This window comes from Hylobates moloch, unplaced genomic scaffold (assembly GCF_009828535.3).
Source record: "Hylobates moloch isolate HMO894 unplaced genomic scaffold, HMol_V3 SCAFFOLD_8, whole genome shotgun sequence".
NCBI lineage: Eukaryota > Metazoa > Chordata > Mammalia > Primates > Hylobatidae > Hylobates > Hylobates moloch.
The window spans coordinates 49,193,482-49,217,060 of record NW_026652283.1 but is presented as its reverse complement, the minus strand read 5'-3'; the positions used below and the strand labels follow the sequence as shown (position 1 = coordinate 49,217,060).

General features: G+C 44.7%; 1 protein-coding gene across 14 annotated transcripts in view; it reads left to right on the top strand.

The window, feature by feature from the left end:
* The window catches only part of LOC116473135 (AGBL carboxypeptidase 4), a 1,494,771-nt gene that overhangs the window by 1,344,217 nt on the left and 126,975 nt on the right, over positions 1-23,579 (top strand). For all 14 annotated transcript variants that reach the window (XM_058443095.1, XM_032160791.1, XM_058443101.1 and 11 more), the window contains 2 exons: positions 7,267-7,356; positions 17,061-17,175. In XM_058443095.1, the coding sequence (XP_058299078.1) occupies positions 7,267-7,356; positions 17,061-17,175 (205 nt within the window). The remainder of the gene's footprint in view (positions 1-7,266; positions 7,357-17,060; positions 17,176-23,579) is intronic.

Genomic DNA, 23,579 nt, shown 5'->3' with positions numbered 1-23,579 from the left:
CTTTTCAGCTTTTCTTCACTTCTCTGGCAGGAATCCACTGGCCACTTTCCAGGTGCCAGCCTGCATGGACATTGCCCCAGGCAGCCCAGTGTAGTGAAAGGAGGCTGCTACCTGCCTGGACTACTCTCTAGCTGTGTGGCCAGGGGCAAGTCACTCGTTCTTTCTGGTCCTCTCCCCTTCTTCTTCACAGTGAGGATGTTTAACTCGGTAATCTCACAGGCTGTGCGGTTCTGATGGCCTCTGTGAGTCTCCTGTAAGTCAGAGGCATCCTTACTGCTTTGTAAAGACAGAAGAGCAGTTTAATATGTCCAAGACATATTAAGACACCATTTGTGAAGATAGGGAGGTACACCAGAAAGGCTCCCGTCCCCGGTGCCTGACATTTCAGAATCAATGCTTCATTTCTTTTCAGGAGTATTTCTTTGTCATGTACATACTCTTTTCAAAGGGAATTCCTGTTCTCTTCTTCCAGCTCATCAAGGGCAGAACATTTGATCCCTAACCCTGAAGCATAATGAGTCTACTACTTAGATATGAGATTTTAGGCCATGGGAGATCTGAGCCTAGGAGAGGGAATGGGGGTGTGGAGGATGCTAAGGGGTTGGGAACTGAAAATAAACTTTGCCAACACCACTATTTTCTCAGGATGGCCCAGAGGCTCAGAAGTGCAGAGCAGATGCTGGGCATCAGGCAGAATGGATCTGAGTTGTGGCTTTTGGTCCTGCTTGACCAAGACAGCAAATGATTTATGACCAGATGTGGGGTCCAGACAGTGAACTGTGAATTCAGAGGAGGGTGAGGACGCAGTGGTCTGGAGGTATCTGGAGAGGCTTTTGGGAGGAGTTAGGAAAATATATATAAAGTCTGGGAAACTGAAGGTTTGCTTGGAGAGTTAATGACGAGGTCAGTTTGAATCTAGTATAATATTCTTGTAGGAGAGTGGTTCTTGACTGGGGGCTATTTTGCCTCTGAGGAGACATGGGACACTTGGTAATGTGTGAGGATGTTTTTCATTGTCATAACTGGAGCGAGAGGTGTTACTGGCATGTAGAAGATAGAGGAAAGGGATGCTGCTGGGCATCCTACAATGCACAGCTCAGCACCCCCAGAACCAAGAGCTCTCCAGCTCAACATACCTGTAGGGTTGATGCTGAGGAACCCCATTCCATGGCTTGTCACTCAATAAATGGCACCTGCTATTACAGGTGAAGCCATGTGGCAGGGATATAAAGTCTCTTGCTTATTGTTTGTCTGGTGAGCTAGAGATTATTATTCTCATTTTATAAGTGAGGAAACTGAGGCTCAAGGTGGATAAATAATTGGTCCAAGGTCTCACAGTCAATACTCTGTGGAACCTGGTTATGAGACCCAGTCCATCTAGCCAGGGAAGTCAGCTGACTTTTCATTTGACCCCCTCAGGGTACAGAAGAAACACAGGGAACACGGTCCTCCTCAGTGTCCCTCATCTAGCCCTTTCCTCTTGTTGGATCCACCCATCAATCACTGAGGCAGAGCTAACCCTGAATGTCTGGAATTTCATCAAGTCACATCTCTACCCAAATGCATTTAGTGCTTCTCTACTGCCTTCAGGAAAGCTCTATTGATGTCTCCTAAACCTATATATTCTCATAAAATTATACTCAATAAATGTCTCTACTATGGCCATGTTCTTACTATAATTCACAGCATCCATTCCCTCTTTATTGTCTGTCTCAACAACAGAGCGATAGCCTCACATTGCTGATAAAATCAGATAAAACACAGCAACATTAACACCAAGGTTGGCCCAGTCCAAGTCCTGGAAGAACATCAGTTTCCTCCTTTCCTTCTTAGAGGAGGTGCATCTGAACCAAGTCTTGAAGCCTGAGTAGGAGTAAGCCAGACGGCCAAGATGGGGGCTGGCATCCTAGGAAGAAAAAAGAACGTGTGCCCAGTGTGGAGGTGTGGGAGAACACGTCGTGTCTTGGGAACCATGGAGTGCTAGCTGAGGCTGGGGCCTGTGGAAGGGACTGGAGAGATAAGCAGCCACCAGCTACCAGAGACAGGGATGGTCTAGGCTAAGGGGGCTGGACTTGCTCTGCAAACAATAGAGAGCTGCTGAAGGGTTTTACACAGAGGAAGTGGTATGCTCCCATTTGCATTTTAGAAAGACCATTTTGGTATCCAGGCAGAGGGTGGACTGGAAAGGGTGGCGCTGGCACAGGGAGACCAGTGCCAGGGCTATTCCAGTCCTGAGCAAGCCCTCTGACTAATACCAGCCAACCATGCTGTTGTTGCTACTGCGATGTCTTGTTTCTCCAGCTTAAGAGTACTATGGACCTGTTTGGGCCCTGGAGTACTGGAGAAAAGACTGAAACTTGTCTGGTTTAGAAACCCATAGTAGGGCATTTTCTTGACTTTGTCTTGCCTTCAGGAATCAAGTCAAGGAAATAAAAAAGGCTCAGGTGTCAACAACAACAACAACCACAACAACAACAACAAATCCTTCCCCTATTGTAACATTCCACATTCCCCTCCCAGTAGCATTTCCTTCTTCCTTCACATTAGCATCTCAATCCCCATGACAAGTCATTGTCCGGAGGGATGGAGAAACAAAACTGACAATATGAACTTCTGGGAGATTTTTGTCCTCAGAGACCCATCTAGGGCTCTTTGGGGCCTCTTGGCATCTGCCTCTACCGGCAACAGATTCATAATAACTGGCCAAATAGATTGAGATTCTCCACATCTTGGCTCCGAGACTATGGCTTTGGTCCTCATTGAAAGTCAGCATCAATAGATAAGATGCAAAGTTACTTAAGGTCTACATAGCAACTAGGAGAAATATAGTTATCTTCAGGGAGATGTCTATTATCTATTGCTGCCTAACAAGTTACTCTAGAATTTAGCATCTTGAAACAGCAAATATTTATTATGTCTCCATTTCTGTGGGTCAAGAATGTGGGAACAGCTTAGCTGGGTGGTTTTGGCATAGGTCTCTTGTGAAGTTGCAGTAGGCTGTCAGTCAGGGCTATAGTCACTGGACATTGCAGGATCCTCTTCCAAATTCACTCACATGGCTTTGGCATACCTCAGTTCCTCTTGGCTGCTACCTGGGTACTTTAGTACCTCACCATGTGGGCTTCTCCATAGGCTGAGTGCCTTTATGACATAGCAGTTGGCTTCCCCGAGGGTAAGCCATTCAAGAAAGAGATATCACACCCAAGATGGAAGCCACAGTCTTTTTATACCTTAATCTCAGAAGTGGCACACCATCACTTCTATAGCATTTCATTTGTTAGAAGGAAGTCTCTAAGTCCAGCCCACAATGAAGGAGAGAGGAGTACATATCCACCTCTTGAAAGGAGGAAATGAACAAAGAATTTGTCGATGTATTTTTAAAAACCCTATAGGGTGGTTTTAATCTCCAAAAGTCAATATGACACAGTAGTTAAAAGCACAAATTTGAGAATCATGAAGACCTGTGTTTAATTCTGGCTCCCACATTTGCTACTTATGCAAGTTTAGGCAAGTCATTTAACCTTTTTGGATCTCAATTTTCTAATCTATAAGAGTCTAGTCTAAGAATAGTAGATGTTTCACTGGGTTGCTTTGAGAATTAAATAAGATCATGCATGTAAAGTGCCTGGCAAAGTATAAGTACTACATAAATATTACTTAATTGCTATTGCAATGGGATGATATTGTCCTCCTTCCTAGAAGACAGTATAATATAGAGGTTAGGAACACAGTTTCTGGAGTCAGGCTATCTGGCTTGGGACTTTGGCTCTGCCAAATTAGCTGTAAGAACTAGGGCAAGTCATTTAACTCTCTTGGCTTTGGTTTTCTGTAAAATGAAAATAATAATAGCTAGTGCCTGGCCATCTAATAGGTATTCAATAAATATGTGATGGTTAAGGAAATAGCGGATAATAGAGGGTTATAATGACAAAGGAGTGTCTGTGTATGTGTGTGTGCACATGCATGCTAAGGATGCCACACAAAGCACGTTACTTCAAACACGTGCTGTTTAACTGGGGAGCCAGGTGTAGCTGCCCCAGTGTTTTTTGAGTGTACCCTTGTACCCTTGAGCATGTCAGCCTACATGAGCTCTTTAGCTGTTCTATCTCTTATGAGTTGTTCTTGGTCTCATTGTTTGCATTCTGTTCCACCCTGGCTTGGTTCAAGCATACTTTCTTCTTCATCTGTGCTGCCTCCACCAAGAATATGTTTAACTGGTTTTGCACAGAGTCTGGAGATTTGGTGACAGGAAGGGGTGGGGTAGTCACCACCTCAGAGCTGCTACATTACCTTAAATTGATTTTGCAAATGAAAGCTAAAAGCTAAGCAAAGGCGACCCATCCATTTTGCCTAAAGATGATTATAATGCTCTTTTACGGCCTTCTAAATGACAAAGCAATTTGTTACCTGCCTGCATCAACATTTGCTTATATTAGCACCCGAGATGCTTGATTTTTATTAGCCCCATGTTATCATTTTATGAAGACGCAAGGGCTCAGTAAAATTAGTGTGCAAATAGAATGCCCATTTTGCATTTCCCTGTGGTCAGCAGAAATGCTGAATGCAATTGACTTGATACGGGGTCAGGGGAGACATCCATAAAGTTAGCCTTCACCAAGGGCCTCCCTAGTGCCATTTATCATTTCTCGACTGCTAGGATAGATGGGGTCAGTGTTAGACAGTGTCTTTTAAAAGGGCTTGCTGATTTTTTTTTAAGTGAAAAAGCAATATAAATACTAAGACAGCGGCTCAATTTCCATCACAATAAGATAAAATGAAACTCTCTTGTGTAAATTGTAGATGGAAATGCAGCAGAAGTGGGATCTTATATTGTTATTACTGGATCCAGAATGAAACAGGGTAGTGAAAGGGGTACTGGCTGGGTGCTGGGACTTAACTCTACCACTGCTAGCCGAATGACCTTGGACATGTCCCTCCCTTCTGTGAGCCTCATTCCCTCACCCATAAAATGGAGTTAATACTGTCCACCTCACAGAGGCACGATAAAGATTTTAAAACATAATATGAGTCTATATTTCTTTATAAACCATCATCTACACAAGTATTTTTATTTATTAATTCAATAGTCAGTCCTTGAGCACCTACTCCATGCAGGGGGTCCTGGGAAAGATGTTAGCCATACACCCGTGGAAGTCGCAGTTTCTTCCTTGAGGAGCTTATATTAAGTCCAGGAAATGCTTTAGGTGTCGAATTCCTCTTTAAATAACAAACTTCTTCAGGGCAGGTGAGCCTTCTCTCTCTCCCTTTGTTCCTAAAGGTGCCTAGCACAGAGCTGAGCAGAGTGAGTTCTCAAGATTATATTTTGGTTCCATGATATTTCTTGCTGCCTTTAAGGGGAATCAGTGACTCCACCCATACTGATCACCTCAATGGACAAGCAAGTCCCAAGCCTTTAGAACCGGGTTTAATAGGGTTAATGTTTTTAGTTTCGTCTCTGACATTGGTGCACTGACTGTTGGGATAAAGAACCATGTTCAAAATAGCATGTCTCCAGCATTACAGAAGGAGAAAGCCTATTAATTATTTCTAATCTCTCCCTCCAGATCATCCTCAAACATTGATAAAACCCTTCAATTCAACCTTTCTCAATGTTCTTTCTAAATTTCCTTCAGGTAATTGTGTTCTGTATCAATCAGCCCTTCTTCTGCCCACTGCTGAGTATCCTTCCCCAGATGTTTCTTTCTGGGAATGCCACCCTTGGCTGTTGCTTTTGTCTTTTGTCTGATGATATCTTTGCACAATAGTTCAACTTTATTATACAAATTAGACTTCTGCAGAGACAAAAAGAGCTTGAGTTCTGATTTGGAGCCACATTTTCCTACTTTTCTGCATGTCTAATCATTTTTTATTGGATGCTGGATATTGCAAATTATACATTGCTTTGACTGTCTGGATTTTGTTGTCTTCCTTTAAAGAGAGTTGGGCTTTGTACATCAAGCATTTAAGCTTCTTTTGTTCAGTTTGATCCTTTTGAGACTTGTTTTAAAGCTTTGTGAATGTGGTGGTCTAGAGTAGTTTATCCCTCCCGCTAAGACATTGCCCGTCTGAATTCTCATTCTCCTTGGCTGATCAGTGAGGACTTCCTCTTTAGTTGTGGGAATTCAAATGATTCTTAGCCCTGTGTGACCCTAAGCACTGTGCAGTTCACAGCTCCTTGAACATTTTTTCCTGACATCATGGAGAGTCACCCTATATATGCCATCTTAGAATCCAACAAAGAATCAAGAGGACTCCTGCACAGATTTCTGGAACTCTTTTTCTACAGCGCTTCCCCCTCTCCGGAGCTCACAGTTTCCCAACTACTACCTGCTGAACTTGAATCTCAGTGAGGCTTCCGTGCTTTGCTCAGGATACCCTTCTCTGCTCTTTGGTCTGGAAAGGATCATCAGGCAAAAAGCCAGGGCAATCATAGGGCATATCTCATTTGTTTTCCTTCTCTCATTGATTATCTTGCATTGGCTCTTGTTCAATGTCTGAAAATACTTGTTTTGAATATTTTGTCCAGTTTTTTAGTTGTTTAAGATAAAAGGGAAATGAAGGCCAGACAAGGGAATTGGGCTGTAATCTCAGCTCCTACCACCACTTTTCAACTGTGTGACCTTGAACAAGCTATATAACCCCCATGAGCCTCACTTCTGCCTCTATTAAAAAAACACATTAACAGCATATTCCTGTGAGGATTATATATGTATATAATGTGCCTGACACAAAAGAAGCTAATTAAATGGCAGATGCTACTATTACTAATATATAAGTAGCTACCTTCTCTACTCCATCATTTACTGAATGTTTACTGTGTACTATGCAATGTGTAAGCCTGTTTAATCATCACAACAACCCTATTAAAATCCTTGTTTATAACCTATAAACAAGGATGTATTGTCATCCTTGTTTATAGATTAGAAAATGGAAACTTGGAAAGGATACACAAGTTGCCTAAGGTCATGGTCAATGGATTTGGGATCCAACTTCACTCATATGGCTTCCTTGGATGATTGTAAATACTACATATTAATATAATATGATCAGTTGTACCAACAAAAGGGAATGTAGTCTTTTAATATTGGGTAGGGACATAATTAAATTAGTCAGCAATGGCTGGACCTTAATGATTCTAACCCAGTGGTTTAAGAGATAAATGTAAAGCATCCAGCCCATTCCCTCTGGGGTTCCCTGCCACACACCAACCACTAGACTCAGCTTTTCTTGCCCTCCTTAGCAACCATCTTTCATTTTATCTTACAGACAATCTCCGGGAAGGGGCAGAGCAGAAGGTGGTATTCATCACAGGACGTGTCCACCCAGGGGAAACACCCTCATCATTTGTGTGCCAAGGTGAGTGGCAGGATCTCCTAGGTGTCCTATACCCACATCCAACTGGGACACTGTGATGATCTCTGGAACAGTGTGGCCACAGGCAGAGCTGTTATCTTAAATGGAAATTTAATGCATTTCTTTAAAGAGATTGTACCTGATCTCCATTAGGTTTTATTTCAATAAATGTTTATTGACTAGATGTATGTATGAATTAATTAATTAATGGATAGATGGATGGGTGGATAAATGAACAGGGAGGGCTGAATGAAGTTATCTTATATGTGCTGTGGTGAGGAAGAGCCATACAGAATCATCTACACTCCCTAGCTTTACTTGCCTCCAGTGGTTTACAGCAGGAAAAAATCTGGCCCCAGATCAATGTGTATGTTGGCAGAAGAGCTGTGAAATGGGAGGTAATGACTGAAAACTATCTCTTCACTCATTCATTCAATCATTCGCTTAAACAACTTTTGAAATACCTGCCAAGAGTAAGAACACTTGGCATCAGACAACCAGAGGCAAATAAGTCATAATTTTTATTCTCAAGTGTTTCTCTTTATAATTGCACTTTAACTTATTATTACATATTTCATCCGTACTATATTTAATTAGTCAGTTATAGTCAGCAATATATATGTATATTGTTGAGCAAGCTGAAGTTTACAGAAGTTAAGTAATTTATCTCATTTTAATCTCAAAGTGACCATGAGGTCAAAGAGATATGAAACGCCTGTGGAGGTTCTATAACTCGAGGGAGGTGGCACACTGCAGTGGAAGCCTCTGAGGATTTGAAATCAGACAATCCTGAGGTCAAGTATTGGCTGTGCCACTTTCCAGCACTGTGACTTCAGTTGCCTCAAATGTAGAATGATACTACCCAGGCAGGCTGTTATGAAGCTGGCATGAGATGAATGTAAACAGCACACCCAGTCCTGTGCCTGGCACACAGCAGGCACTCAACAGATGTTACCTCCTTCCCCATGGGAATCCGAGAAGATGAAGCACGTAATCTGCTTTGTAAACTATCAAGCACTGTGCAAATAAATATGGGCTTTATTTTCCCAGTTCGTATTCTTACAATGCTTTAGTTAGGCACGATCGCCTTCCTCTTTTTTTCAGATGAGAAGATGGAGTTTCAGGGAGGCAGTGACTTGCCCAAAGCCAAGCAGCTTGTAAGATGCATGACTGAGGCGCCAGTCACTATAGCTGACTCCTTAGCATTCTCACTTTGGCCTTCTTCCTCCCCAGCATTGTCCTTGCAGTAACCTCTTGAGGTCCCTCCTGGGTTTAGCAACCCCTTTACTTGCGCCATCTGTCAGTTACTAAACTTGGCAGCAGATCTCTTCCCCCAGCTGATTGGATGCAACTGCTTTGTCTTTGTTTGTAAAAAGACAGTAGCCTTACCATCAATATGTTCATCTCTGGGAGCCCAAACCCCTGTGCTCACCTCCCCTGTGGGCAGTAGACAGAGAGCAGGGTTGCCATCCCATTTCACAGATAATGACTGAGGCAGAGAGGAATTGAATGGATCTCAGGTGCTCTCTGATGACCCTGTTTACTAAAAGGGAATCTTTGGATGGTGCTGAGTTGATACACTCAATGGCGTTCTGTAGGTTTTCAATAAATGTCTATTCCTTGACAGAGTCTTTCAATACCTACCCGCTGGCTTCTCAAAATAAACTGCAACTCCCTGGCATGACATTCCCAGCCCTCTGTCATCTGGCTCTCACCTGGTTCTCTGGCCTCAGCCTCATGCACTCAGCCCCACACAGCTGAAACCTTGAGTGGGCAGTCTTCTCTTGACCAGTGCACCTTTACACCTTCCGCTCCCTCTGCCTAGCAGGCCCTGCGCCTGCTCCTTGCCACCTGGCAAGCCCCGTCCATCTCACAGGGCTCATTGTGTGTGCCCCCACTGTGGGCCTCCCTGGCCTTCTCCCTCCTGTCACCTGCTTTGTGCCTGCATTGTGGATCTAAAGATGGCCATCATCTTTATTGATAATGGTCATCTCTATTGCTCTGATTTATTATTGTATACTTGACTTATATTTGTTTTTCCCCGTTTATACCACGAGCTGTGTAAGGTCTAGGGCTGGTCTCCAACTGTCATTTTCCACATCTCTCAAATGGGGTTTCTTGTTCATCTTATGGGGCTGTTGTGAGGAACAAATGCTGTGTTGAACTCAGAAAGAGGAGCCTCAGGGTTACACAGTCATTAAATAGTGGAGTGGGGCTTTTAACCTAGGTCTAGCTAACTCCCAAGCCTGTACATGTTCCCTTGTCCCACTCAGGGATGGGAACTACTAGAAGGTGAAGTCTTGTACCTGAAAGAACTCGGAGTTCTGACCACCCACAACAATTGATATGCATTTTACAGATCAGGATACGGAGCCTCAGGGAAGTACAATGGCTTACCCAAAGTCACACGGCTAATTCACGACAAGTATGGTTCTGGAGTCCATCTCCCCAATCCCGTTTCTCATCTTTCCCTGCCTCTGTATCTGCCCCATGAGACATACAGTTCATACTTCCTTGAGGCACTGTAAGAGGCATCACTACCCCACTTTACCAATACAGGACTGAGGCATGGTCTTTTCTGAGGGTGTCTCAGCTACATGTAGACAGCCCGATCACAGCCCCAAAGGGCACAGCTGGGAGTTTCTTCCTCAGTCATAGCCCTAAATGTGTCCATCTTCCCTCAGCCCCCATCGGCCCACCTTCTTCTTGGGATAGCAAGCAGATCCAAGGTGTGGACAGATGCTGAGATACCTTCAGTTCTGTTAACTCTTCCACATTAACTGGCTCAGTGACCTTGAGCAGGGAACAGGCATGTGAAGCCGGTTGTGCCCATCTGGCTGGGACCATGGTTCTCGCTGCTGAGCTGCTGATGCACCTGCTGCTGGGAGTAGAGTGAAGTTCTGTGGCCACATAGCTCTGGAAGGGGTGGCAATAAGGGTAGCAGGGCTCGGATTCCTCAAGACTCTGCATGTTGATGGGATGCTTACTCTGCTACCCAAACCCTGCTCGTGACCTCTGTGAGGCCAAACTATCCTGTTCTCCAGTGACTATGGGAGAGGTCAGAGGAGCTCCTGTGTGGCCCTGTGGCCAGCCATGTGACAGCGCCATCCCTCAAGCTGCTACACTGCTAAGCATGCATCCCAGCTCCTCCCCTTACTGCAGTGTAACCTTGGGAAAACCACAAAATCTCCTTATGCCTCAGTTCCTTTATCTCAAAAGGGAAATAATAATAGAAATCCTGCCTCACAGCATTGTTGTGAAGACTGACACAGTTCATATCCATCGAGCATTTAGGATGGTCTGGAATAGAGAAAGCACTAAATAAGTGCCAGCAGTAGGGGAGGAGCTAGCACTAATGGAGTACATGGCCGGTGCCAGGGCCTCCATGAGGCACTTTGTACCCGGTTCCCCTAATCCTTACTGTGAACCAAGCCCAGGTATAGGCCTCCCAGACTGTGGGCCCCAGCTCTTCCTCATCACCTTCCTGAGAGGGCCACTAGCTGAGCTCTGCTCACCTGGAGGGTCACCTTGCAAGCCAAGAGCTTGGCCTGAACCAGACCTAGACCTTGTTGACCTTGTTTCTGACTCCTGGTCAGGTTTATGCTCTTTCACTGACTCTTCCTGGGACTCTGGGGCCAACTTTCATTGAAAATTTCCATTTACAGAGTACTTTGCCCTCTCTAGACCCTTTATCATTGAATTAATGGAACCAGCACTTATGAAACGCTACTGTGGGGAGCCATGCCATGCTCTGAAGGGCAGCAGGGGCAGTGGGCCCAGCTGTGGCTTTGGAGTTTGATGGGCCTGAGTTTGAGCCTACCATTTCCATCTAGCTAGGGGACTTTGCCTAAGTCCTTGCCTCTCACAGCCCCTATTTCCTGACCTGCAAAATGGGGGCAGCAATGTCTTCCTCAAGGGGCTGTTGTGAGGGTTTCATGAGACAGTGTAGGTCAATGGTGGGTCAGCGCCAGGCACAGGTAGGTGCCTGACCAGTACCCCTAATCCCCTCTTCACCTTCACTCTTCCACAGAAATTCCACCAGGTCACTGGGCAGCTCTCAGCTCTTCTTTTCAGAACAGTCCAGGGATTCACTGGATGTCACCTGGTAAGTTGGTGGTGGAGTGGGGACTAGATCCAGATCTCCTGCCTCCCAGCCTGAGCCCTGCTGCTACATGCCAAGGTGCCCATCAGGGCCTAGAATATGGAGAAAAAGAGCTAGCCCTATCCCAGGAAGTTCACTCCTCAGGGTTATTTTGTGGGAGTAAGAGGAGGGAGGAGGATGTGCGCACGCACACACACACACACGCACACACACATGCACACACCATGCTCTCACAACCACCAATATTGCCAGGCACCGGGACCAAGCACAGCTTCATACTTCCTGTCAATGAGGTAGTAGCCTTTGCTCCTCCCCCATTCTGCTTTCCTCCCACCTCTCTTCTTCACCTGTTCTTCCTCTTCTCCTCACTATCCCAAACAGCCTCCCACTATAGGTGTGGTGCTAGATCCACTAAGGGTTTGTGACAGGGCCTTTCACTTTTCTAGACTTCTGTCTCTTCATCTGTGAAATGGGCAGAGCTGGGGGCAGGAGGGTGAGGACTTATACTCTGTGAACTTTAAGGTCATCAGGAGCAGACTCCCTGTGAGTCCATAATTCGAGGCCCTTGGACTCAGCTGAGGGCAAACAGGGGTCCGGTACAGGGGCCCGGTGCCAGGTCAAGGAAAGGCCAAGAGTGGCTGCTGTGGTGCAGATCACACACTGGGCCAAGCAGAGACCTCAAACTGTCTTGCTTCAAACCTTGGCTCTTCCCACTACAGAGAACTGCCTCTGAACAGAGAATAGAAACAATAAATTTTGCACAGAATTCTCTAGAGAGAAAATCATGCAGGCATATGCAAATTATTCCACAAATCACATGCAGATAGACTCCCTGCTCTGTGCATCTTGTCTTCATGGGAAGAGCACTGCTTTGAAGCCAGCAGAACTGGGTCTGAATCCCAACTAGGTTCCTGTGAGGCACTCAGCAGGTTATGCCACACCCTGACTTTCTTTCCCTGTCTGTGAAATGGAGCCAATAGAATTTCAAGTCAGTACAGCTAATGAATGTACAGTAGTTGTCATGGGTCGATCTTTATTCACTCACTTCATACATAGGCCTTGAGTATTTTCCCTGTGCCAGGCACTGAGCTAGGCACTAAAAATATAGTGGCAAAGAAAGGAGACCTGTTCCTGCTATCTTGGAGCTCATGGCCTGGAGGGAAGATAGACTTAAACCACAGTGTAAGTTTAAGTAAGCCTCAATCCCAAAAAAGAAGTCCAGGAAATGTAACTTTCTTATTTTTCTATAACTGAATTCAGTTTCTATTTTGAGGCCCCATCCTACCAGGGGCCAGAAACTTAATCTCATTTATGTTCCTCAAGGTTGGGTGCTTTCAGCAAAGAGTTCTGATGCTCTCGGGGTAGCAGGCAAATCATTGTATCATTGGTGCCACCATCTATCCACACTGTTTTCTCTCTACCCACTGCACCTCATGACTCTCTGGACCTTGGCCGCTGCAGACCCCCTGCAGGTCACTACCATGTTCCACCCTGGTTCCTGACCGAAAGCTGCCTTACCTCTGCCAGCTCTCTCTGCTATGCCTGCACCCTACTTCCACCTCTGTCCTGCCTTCAGGAGGACCTGCTCTGCAGGTCCTTTCCTCTTAGCAGCATTCCACGCTGCAGCTGGACAGAGCTCTCCAAAGCCCATATCTGACCCAGGCTTAAAACCTGGCAATAGCTCTATAGTCGCCTTCAGGTTTTTTTCAGCTGGAACAGCAAATCCTTGTTCACCTTTCCATTCCCATGTCTACAGCAAGCCAACGAAGAGCAATGATGAAAACAATACATGCATACACTTACCGTGTACCATTTTGCTTGTATCAACTCATTTAAATCCTCACAAGAACCCACAAGTAATTCTTATTCTCCCCTTTGTAATTGATGAGGAACCTGGGGAACTGGGAGGTTAAGGCCACACAGCAAACGAATGGCAGAGAGAGGCATCAAACCCAGATTGTCCAGTTTCAGGGTCTGTGCTTTTAACCATGAAGCCAAGGCCCTGGAATTGAAAAGCTTTCCGTTACCAACAGACCATCTCTTCTTACCCCAGCCTGGATACCTTCCGCTGGCACCCCTTTCTTTTTATTTTAATTTTAAATTTTAGATTCAGGGGATACATGGGCAGGCTTATTACATGGGTAAATAGCGTGATGCTGAAGTTTGGATTTCTAATGATCCCATCACCCAAGTAGTGGGCATAGTACCCGATAGGTAGCTTTTCAGCCCTTGCCTCTTCCCTCATGCCCCTCTTTATGAATCCCGGGTTTCTGGTTCTCTTGGTTTCCATGTACACCCCATGCGTAGCTCCCACTTATAAGTGAGAACATGCAGTATTTGGTTTTCTGTTTCTGCGTTAATTCACTTAAGATAATGGCCTCCAGCTGCATCCATGTCACTGAAAAGGACATGATTTTATTCCTTTTATGGCTGCATCCTGGCACTCCTTTCATCTGGCTCCACTCTACTCATTTTTTAAGTCCCCTTTCCAAGATCCCCTCTGGGGCCCCAGGCCCCTGCTGGGTCCGTCAGAGCCTTTGCCAGCCAGTGGGGAGTTGCCTCCTTGCTGTGCACCCCTCTGAGGCAGGACCATCTTAGGCATCTTGAAATGCCCAGAATTTGGTGTGCCAATGAATGTTTGTAGAATGAGCGATGATCAGTTCAACTAATCCCACACAGTCAAAGTTGTATGAATTCCTGGAGCAATCCATCAATAGGCATTTATAAGCGCCTACTATGTGCCCAGCCCTAAACCAAACACTCTAGGAGAAAAAAATCAGCAATAAATATAAGCCTCAGTTGAGGTTTGGCTAGAGAGGTTCATCCTGGTCTGTTGGAAGTTGGGACAGGGCAGTGATCTCTAACTTCCAGCTTTAATTTCAAATCCTCTACCACTTTGCCTCCTCTTCTGGCCTCTCTAGCTTCCAGCCTTCCTGTCATCCTGCGTTCTTCCAGCGTCCTGATTCAATCAGCTTGAAGAAGAGGACCTGGAAAACTTGTTTACAGAAGGAACAAAGGCTGATCTCAAGGAGGTTGATGGTGTCTTCCAGCAGGAGGGAGATTATTCTCCTCACTTCACAGATGATTCTTCTACTTTTGGTGGAGAGGAATAAAATAGATGGAATCATACAATGTCAGTGTGGGGAGTATCCTTGAGAATTATTTAGTTATTTCTCCTCATTTTAAAGATAAGCATAGACCCAGAGGCTTTCTACAGGTCACCCAGTAACTGAGCCAAAACTAGAACCCAGGCTCTGTTTTGATTTGTTGGCTTCTGCCATTCGGTATCCTTGTCTCCAAATTTCATTGTTAGTCAACTTCACAGACTAGGACTCCTACTTCTAAAACTAATCCTGTTTTTAACTACCCACTGCCTTTCAACCTTTCATCTAAGTGAGTTCATTGAAGCATGCCACAATTTTCAGGTGCTGTGTCAGGCAGCTAACACAGGATCTCTAACACAGGTACACAACAGTCTTCCAGATTAGGTATTATTATCCCTATGTCAAGATGAGAAAACTAGTCAGGGGAAGCTAGTCAGTAACTTCTCTAGCTAACACTCAGTTAAGATTTGAACACAGGTCCTGAGACTTTCTGCTCCCCTGGTCCCTCTGTTTTCTTGGTCCATCCAGTGCTTTTGGCCCTTGGCCAGGGATGGCATTTTCTCTCCACTCTTACATGCCCTCACAGTCTTCCTCATATTCCTCTCTCGCCACAAAAAAAAAAAAAAAAAGAAAGAAAGAAAGAAAGAAAAGAAAGATCTCCCTATTTCCTGATGAATGGGAATGATTTTGAATTGTATCTGACCTCAAACCAACTGATGAGTCTAAAACCTCCCCTCTCCTTGCCCCACACCCACCCTAGGAGAGGGAGCTCTGGGCAGCTGCAGCGTCTGGTCTGCCTTTGTTTTCTCTCATTCTTTTATTAGCTGCCTAATTGGCAGCCCAATTAATCTGCTCATCTGTGAAGGAGGATGGATCACAATGAGCTACTCCATTTCCAGAAGCCATTCTCTGAGGCAGTGTGGCCAGGCCCTGAGCACAGGCTGCCTCCTTGATGGAGGGCCGCCCCGGGAGCCGAGGTCAATTACTGGACAGATTAAGCAATTATTAGCCCCTAACAAGGGCGCCTGGCATCATTACCCTGCGTGTTTACTGGCAAACTGCAGCTTTAATATGAGGACCAACAAATAAATTAGGGCATCTGGTCTACTGCCGCGTTAGCCGAGAAGTAAATGATGTCCAACTGGCTTTCAGCTGCCTATGGATTCTCAGCCCTGGCCTAATGAAAAGTCTGAGATGTCCCTCACTGGTCACAGCAGCTCTGGAATGTGCTCTGGAGCGAGTTATCATTCCAAGAGCTGAGTGCCTGCACTGGGCACTTGTTCTTAGTTACCCTGCTGCCTTCCTCCTGCCATCTATCGAACCTACCTTTCTGACAGGGCTCAGCTCAAAGGCTTCCTTTTGACGCCTTTCTTGCTCTCTCCAGCAGGAACGGGGCCCCACTTCTGCATTGTGGGAGGGTTTTGCATTCTCCTATCACTTTCCGGCATTATAGTAATTTCATGGAATGCTAGAGCGCCATTTTGCCCATTTTCTTTTTCAGGTCTCTGATGAAAGAGTAGAAACATGGGGGAGATAAGGAGAGGGACAATGGCTCAGAGTTGTTTGTTTTCTCACCCCCTCTTCTATGGGTAGATGCAGGCTGTCACTAGAAGGATATCAAGGAGGGAGTGACAGGATCAGATTCGCACTTTCAGAAGATCCTTCTGGCTTCAGCAATGAGGGCTCATTTCGTAGGTGGTGGCTGTTATTCAGGCCTGGTGTGATGGTAGCCTGGGTTCGAAGACAGGCAGTGGGATGGAGAAGAGGGGAAGATTTGCTCCATTCAAGAAAGGGACATGGGGACTGCCTGGCAGTAGGAAAAATGTCATCGAGACGAATTTTCTAAATTTGGTGACCAGAAGGCAGGGTGATTTTAGTGCCAGTGAGAAGCCAGGAAGGCAATCATCCCTGGAGTCCTGGAACAGAGGATCTTCAAAATGGGGAAAGAAGCACATTTGGAGTACATGAAAGAAACCTCCTTCTGCTCATGTGACTTTGGCTAAAATGCTTTTCCTCTCTGCTTCTTCGTGTGCCTATCAGCAACATGAGCATTTAAATCCCTAAGGGCCTTGACCCCGTGATTATCACATCTGATGTCAATGTTTAACTAAGTGTGCCTATTAGAAAGCATCTCTTAGTTTACTGTTTAGTGCTAGCCCACCTCTCCCCATCTCTGTGTGATGAAACTAGGTGGGCTCTCAAAGCACAGCTCAAATGTTATCATTCTCGGAAGGCCTCCCAGTTCTCTACAGCAGGAAATGCTCTCTCCCTCCTGCCCATGGGCTTCAATGTTACGTCTTCAACTGTCTCTTGGAAATACAAATGTATTTGTAAATACAGTTTATGCAGCTAACACGTAGTCTGTAGCCACACACCCAAAGTGGCCAATAACAACACAGGCCAAAATCACCTATTGAGCTCTTCTTGTTTTCCAAGCTGAGAAAAACATGTTTCCTTCTTGAAATGCTTTGTTGTTAAACCGGGTTCTTCTCTTTCTCTAGGGATCATTGACTTCCTTGTAAGCCAGCACCCTATTGCCCGTGTCCTCCGGGAATACCTGGTCTTCAAGATCGCACCAATGCTCAATCCTGATGGAGTCTACCTGGGCAATTACAGGTAAGGAATCGGGGAGAATGCTTGGAAGCAAGTACTTATAGGATGGTAGTATGGAAGCAAGAAGAAATATGGGATATATTTTTTGAGGAAGAAATTTGAGGCTGCCCATGAGTCCATTAGAGAAAGTTTCACCCTGGCTTTTGAGAATTTCTTTAATTAGCTTTGGCTTTTTCATGCACAGCCACCTAAGGTCACTTGCTGAGGTTTTCTGGACAGCTCACTGGAACAGGAATCAGGAGACCTAGTCTCAGTTTTGGCACCTGCTTTCCATATAACCTTGGAGAATCCACTTTTCCCTCTCTGGGCTCAGTTTCTCTTGCATAATGGAGACAATAATTACTTACCTGAAAGGGCAGTTGTGAGAGCTTCAAAAGAAGTGGTGGGAAGGAATGTGCTTTGCAGAATATCATGGGGTAGTTATAATGATGACTGTTTTGTTGTGTTTCTTCTTGGAGAATATCAATTAGAATAGAATCCCAGGTCATCTGAAAAACATTTCTCTTCAGTGTGGGCATACCAGCCATCCCCACACTCACTCACGCACTCAAATCTTGAACTCCCTTTCTCCTGGCTTAGCACCATAATTTACAGCCTAAAATTCCACTGCCCAGAAGATTATCTGCCAAAAAAACACCAACTCATTTGAGATAGATAGTGTTATTGCCCTTACTTCACATTAAGGTAACTGACTTGCCCAGTCACACAGCCAGTAAATCATTGACTAACTTCGCCATCCAAATTATACAGTTTTAGAGCTCTTAGGCCCACGACTTTCAAGATGACATTCAGACCCCCCAGCTTTGCATGCAAGGCATTGTCTGCCCTGCTGCCTGTGTGTCCACCATCCTGCCTCACCTCTTCTCCTCTCCTCCTAGAACAGGTGCTGCAGCTGCGTTGAGCAAAGCCCAGTTCCCCAGACATGTCCTATTGGTTCCTGCTACCTTACCTTCATACAGGCTGCCTGCTGCCCAGAAATCCCTCATCCCTTCTTCATCCCATTAATTCTTTGCAACTCAGTTCATGTTCCTTATTCTGGAAAACATCCCCTTAAACCCTAAACAGAATTGGCCACTTTCTTCTCTGAGTTCTCACAGGCCTGATTATTTATTTGTTTGCTTGTGTATTTGTGTATTTGTTTGAGACAGGGTCTTGCTCCATTGCCCAAGCTGGAGTGCAGTTGTGCAGTCATGGCTCACTGCAGCCTCGACCTCCTGGATTCAAGTGATCCTCCCACCTCAGCCTCCCAAGTAGCTAGGATTGCAGGCATGAGCCACTGTACCAAGCAGGCCTGGTTATCGAACAACTCTTATTTCATTGCATGTCCCCCACTGTACTTAAATCTACTGGAGGGCAGAGACTGAACCTTAATGGGCTTTGTGTCCCTCATGCCTAGCAGCAGGGATCAGCACATAGTGGATGCCTAAAAAGTGTTTGATAAATATGAGAGATGAGAAGGATGACTTTACTGATGAAGAAACTGAGTCCCAGAGATGAAATAGTACTTACTCAAAGTCCGTGGCCTAACTCAGACCGGAACCAGATCTCCTGACAGCCAGCCAGGCTTGTTTTACACAGAGTTGGTTTACTGCTTTCCAAGAGCATGGCAACTGGGTCCAGAGGGGCTTCCTGGTACCCTTGGGTGTGAGTTAGAGAGAGCCCAAGAGATGCCTGAAGCCTTCATTAAAGACAGTTTTGCTTCCACTCTTAATTGGCTGAAGTGATGGTTCATTAGCATTCGCAAGTTTTATGGCTTGTTGCAGGCCTGAGAGCGATGCTTTTCCACCTTCCACGGACAGAGTGTACTGTTAGCGATAATAGTGGTAGAAAGACCATTTGATTTATGTTAATGTTTCTGTTTAATTACCAGAGCAGTGGTCAGAGAGAGAGGTCAATACTTCTCTCAACACATTTATTTATGTCATCTTCTGCTGTCTCGGGAAGGACTAGCTTGAAGGAGATCAGTGACCTTGGCCAAAATGCCTCCCCTCTCAGGGCTTTAGATGGACACTGGGATGGTGATGAGGGCTACATGCTTTCTACATGTCTTCAAGCCCCAGATTTTGTGATTTGAGGATTCCGTGATAAAAGATTTCCAGCCCTCAGAAGTGGTTTCACCCTGAAGCTTCAACCCCCAGCATTCTCCTAGTGAGAATATGTGATTCTCATTATGAGACTTGGAGAGCAACTCTAACCACAAGCATTAATGCTGTTGCTAAAACTGTACAACAAAGAGCCTATCAATCATGAGAATTCACTACTTAAAGCTTTAGAGAATATATAAAAAAAAATAAAGACTCAGAATTGAGAACTTCAAAGTTCCTTAGAGGTCCCCTAGGCCAGCCACACTACTCTCTACAGCAGTACTTTCATGGTTTGGTGAGACTTGCCAAGGCATTATGGGGGGAAAAATTCAGAGTTCAAATAAGTTTAGGAAACACAGAGTTAAGCAAAGTTAAACATGTTCTTTTATAATATGACTTTTCAGAATTTTGAATATGCTTATAAACATAGGGAATCTAAGAGGGGAAATAGTACTCAGTGTTTCCCAGAGTTAAGTGAGAGAGGGTCCACATCCTCCCTGTAACCAGTGCTAGGGTTTCTGAAACACATTTTGGGAAATGCCACTCCAAGAATTCTACTTGCCAATCCAATGGCCTGTGAAGCACTCACACACTGATCTCATTTAATCCTCATAATTCTGTGATGGAGGAACTTTGTTTAACTTTGTTAAAGTTTTTCTAAATTCGAATAATAAAAATCTACTAAATCTAGCTTGAGTACAGGAGAAAAGGTGGTGGCGGGGGAGGGAGAGAGGGAAGGAGGCAAGGAGGGAGGGAGATAGGGAGGAAGGAAGGAAGGAATGAAGGAAGGAAGGAAGGAAGGAAGGAAGGAAGGAAGGAAGGAAGGAAGGAAGGAAGGAAGGAAGGAAGGAAGGAAGGAAGGAAGGAAGGAAGGAAGGAAAGAAAGAAGGAATGAAGGAAGGAAGGTTGGTTCTCAGAATTTTAGTGCAGTAAAGAGAGCCAGACTTCCCAGGAACTGATCAAATTGCTGGAAACATGTTGGAAGACAGGTGGCCAGGTCTTTGCCTCTCTCTCATGCTCTTTCGCTTTTATTCTCTCAACATCTCCCTCTGGAGGTGCAGACTCCCAAGCCTCAGAGAAGTTAAGTCATCCCCCTGAGGTCTGTGGCCTGTGAGGAGCGGGCAGGGATGCAGGTGTGCCTGACTTAGCCCTGCTCCTCTCTGTAGTCCCACACTCCCCTGATAGCCAGCACCAGGCCTGCCAGATCCTGGGAGGAGAACCAAAGACAGGCCTGCCCTGAGGCACCTCACTCTGCTGGCTGGAGAGATGGTTCAACAGACCAGTTCCCTGCAGTGTGAGAAGGGAAGGCAGGAGCTTGGAAGGAGTAAAGGTCAGTGGTTGAGAAAATGGACTTGGGTGTCACGTCAGATTTCAATTCTGCTCTGCTGCCTACTTGCTATATGACCTTGGGTAAATTACATGGCCTCATTAAGCTTCATTTTTCTCATCTGTAAATGGAGACACTATAGAGTTATGAGGCTTTTAGTGAGATAATGCATTTAAAGCACAGTGCTAAGCACACTGTAAGTTATAAATAAACATTTATTCGTCCTTCTCTTCCTCCTCCTCACTCCTCCACATTAAAGAAGCATATAATCCAATCTAGGAAGGCTTGTCAGGGAGATTTCCCAGATTTCATCAGCTAAGTTTAGATTTAATAATACAAGTACCTATTCTAAGGTATTTATAGTGAACTAAAGAAGGTACACTATAGAATTGAATAGCAGTAGATGGCCACTATACCATGATGGATCAAGCTCTTTATGTTAAAGAACAGCAACATTTTCTAACTAGACTACTGTATATGATACCAGACTATGGTTTACAGTAAGAGTATATAGAGCTATACTACAGTTTATAGCAGCAATATATTGTAACTATAGTATACGCTATAGTAGCTATCTTTAACAATTATGTTGGATGATATAACAATAGATAACAGTTACCTTATACAGTAAAAGCACAGAGCAACTATACACTCTGTCTTGCTTACTGCACTCCAGTTACATTTGCCTTCTTTTCATTTCAGGTCTTAGGTTTAACGCCACTTCACAGAAAGGCTTTCCCAGGGCTTGCAATATATAGTGGGTCTCCCATTACACTCTTTCATAGCACCCTGTCCTCTCCCTTTATGGCTCTTGCCCTCATTTGTAATTATGTGTTTATTTATGTGACTATTTGTTTAATGATTGTCTTCACTTTCGACTGTAAACTCCGTGAAGTCAGGACTTTGTTTACCTTGTTCTCTGTATCCCCAGTACCTGGCAAATGGGCTCTTGACATATATTTTATCTTTCTAGTCACTGACCTGAAGTTCACATATGTTTCCAGAATGAACAAATGAACTAAACAACAGTGTTTAGTGATTATACGATGGCACAAAGCTACAGTGCCCAGTGTAGAGTAACTACGGCCAGGTGCAGTCAGCCCCCAACCCTTTACCTTCATCTACATGGCCTCCTGGCCTAGTTGTTTTAACTGTATGTTGTTGTGACAGGAACACTGCTATGCTTTAACCTGATGAGCTGCTGTTATAATTTAACAAACTGGATTCTCAGCCATACTTAGTTATTGCACAGAGCATGATACTTTTAAAGGCACTTACAAAACCACATTTGGTCATACAACAGTGACCAAGAAAGGAAGGCCAGTTTTTACTGTATCCATTTAAGCTACGGGGAAACTGAGGCTGAGAAGGTGAAGAGCCATGTTCAAGGCCATAGGGCGCATCCAGGGACTCGCCACACTCCCACACATTGCCTTTGCTCTATAAGCTATAGGCAGAAGTGGAGAACTGAGGGTCTAATTTTCACTACTCTGCTGAGCATTCTTATTTGTCCTTGGACAAGACACTTCTCTCGCCTGGCCTGTTTCCCTCCTACTCTCTTGGAAGAGGGAAGTGGGATGAAAGGCACCTTCCATCATTTAGTAGAAGGACGGGGGAGAGGCTCTATCGAGAATGGGATGGCTACAGCATGAATGAAACTTGAGGATGTTATGCTAATGTAATAAGCCACTCATCAAAAGACAAAGACTACAATTCCACTTATATGACGTTCTTCAAGTGGTCAAATTCCTACAGACAGAAAGCAGAATGGTGGTTACCAGGGGCTGGGAGGATGGAGAGAGTGGAGAATTACTATTTAATGGGCATAGGGTTTCAATTTTACAAGTTAAAAAGAATTTTGGAGATAGATGGTGGTGATGGTAGCACATTATGAATGTGTTTAATGCCATCAAACCCTACACTTAAAAATGGTTATGATGGTAAGTTTTATGTTATGTATATTTACCACCATGTTATAAAAAACAATGGCATGGCTACTGACAATACAATGAGAATATTTTCAGAGAGTTCTGGAAGGATCTGGGACCTAGGAGTCTTGAGGGATGAATATTGTAACTTCAGGTATTACAGAGCCAAGAAGCTGCAAGCAGCTCTTAGTTGGAAGGCAACTGGAGTTGGGGGATGACAGGCTGAACCAGTGTAGAATCAGTTGGTAATTCTCAATGTCTTACAGAAAGCATGCCCACAACACATACTGCAGCATTTGCACAGTCTCTCTGCCAGGTCCTTCCTCGTGACTTCTTTTGCAGAGAAGAAAGCCCCCACCCCCACCTATACCCCACTGCGCTTTCTGAGAATAGGTAATGCAGAAGTTGCCTGCATTTGAAAAACAGACTTTCCATCTCCGTACGACAATATGAAACCCTGTGTTGGGTTTGCATTTCTTAATTAGGTGCTTGTCATTGTGTATTCCATAGAGCCATGTATAAGTAAACAGTCATAGACCTTTGAATAAATTTATTGGTTTTATTTATGTTTTTGGGCATAAAAATCTATAATTACCAGGTACAGCCTCAGAATAACTGGTATTTAATGACAATTACTTTTTGTTACCATAGAAATGAGTCCAAAGTAGTTACCCATAATTTCTCATTTCCCAAACCTCACACATGCTGAATTGCAATATTACCATAGTAATTGCCTATTAGTCATCATAAAATATGCAGTTACCCAAAAGATAGCAGGATGCTGTGAAATTTCTCATCTTTGGAAAACCTCAGTATTTCTTGGGAGTGTGGAGGTGGGGTGGGGAGGAACAGACCTCTATGGGTGGTACAGAAATGATTCTGCGTTATAGCATGGACCTGCAGACCCCATGATGGAAATGGATGCTGTATGATCTGCAGACTCTCTCCATCATTATGTTTCTTGGCCTTGGCAATCCTTTTGTAGCAAAGGATGCTCCAGTGCAGTAAATCCAATATAACTAAGGTTTGTTGAGGTCCTGCTGGGTGTCAGGCCCTGTGCTGGGCCTT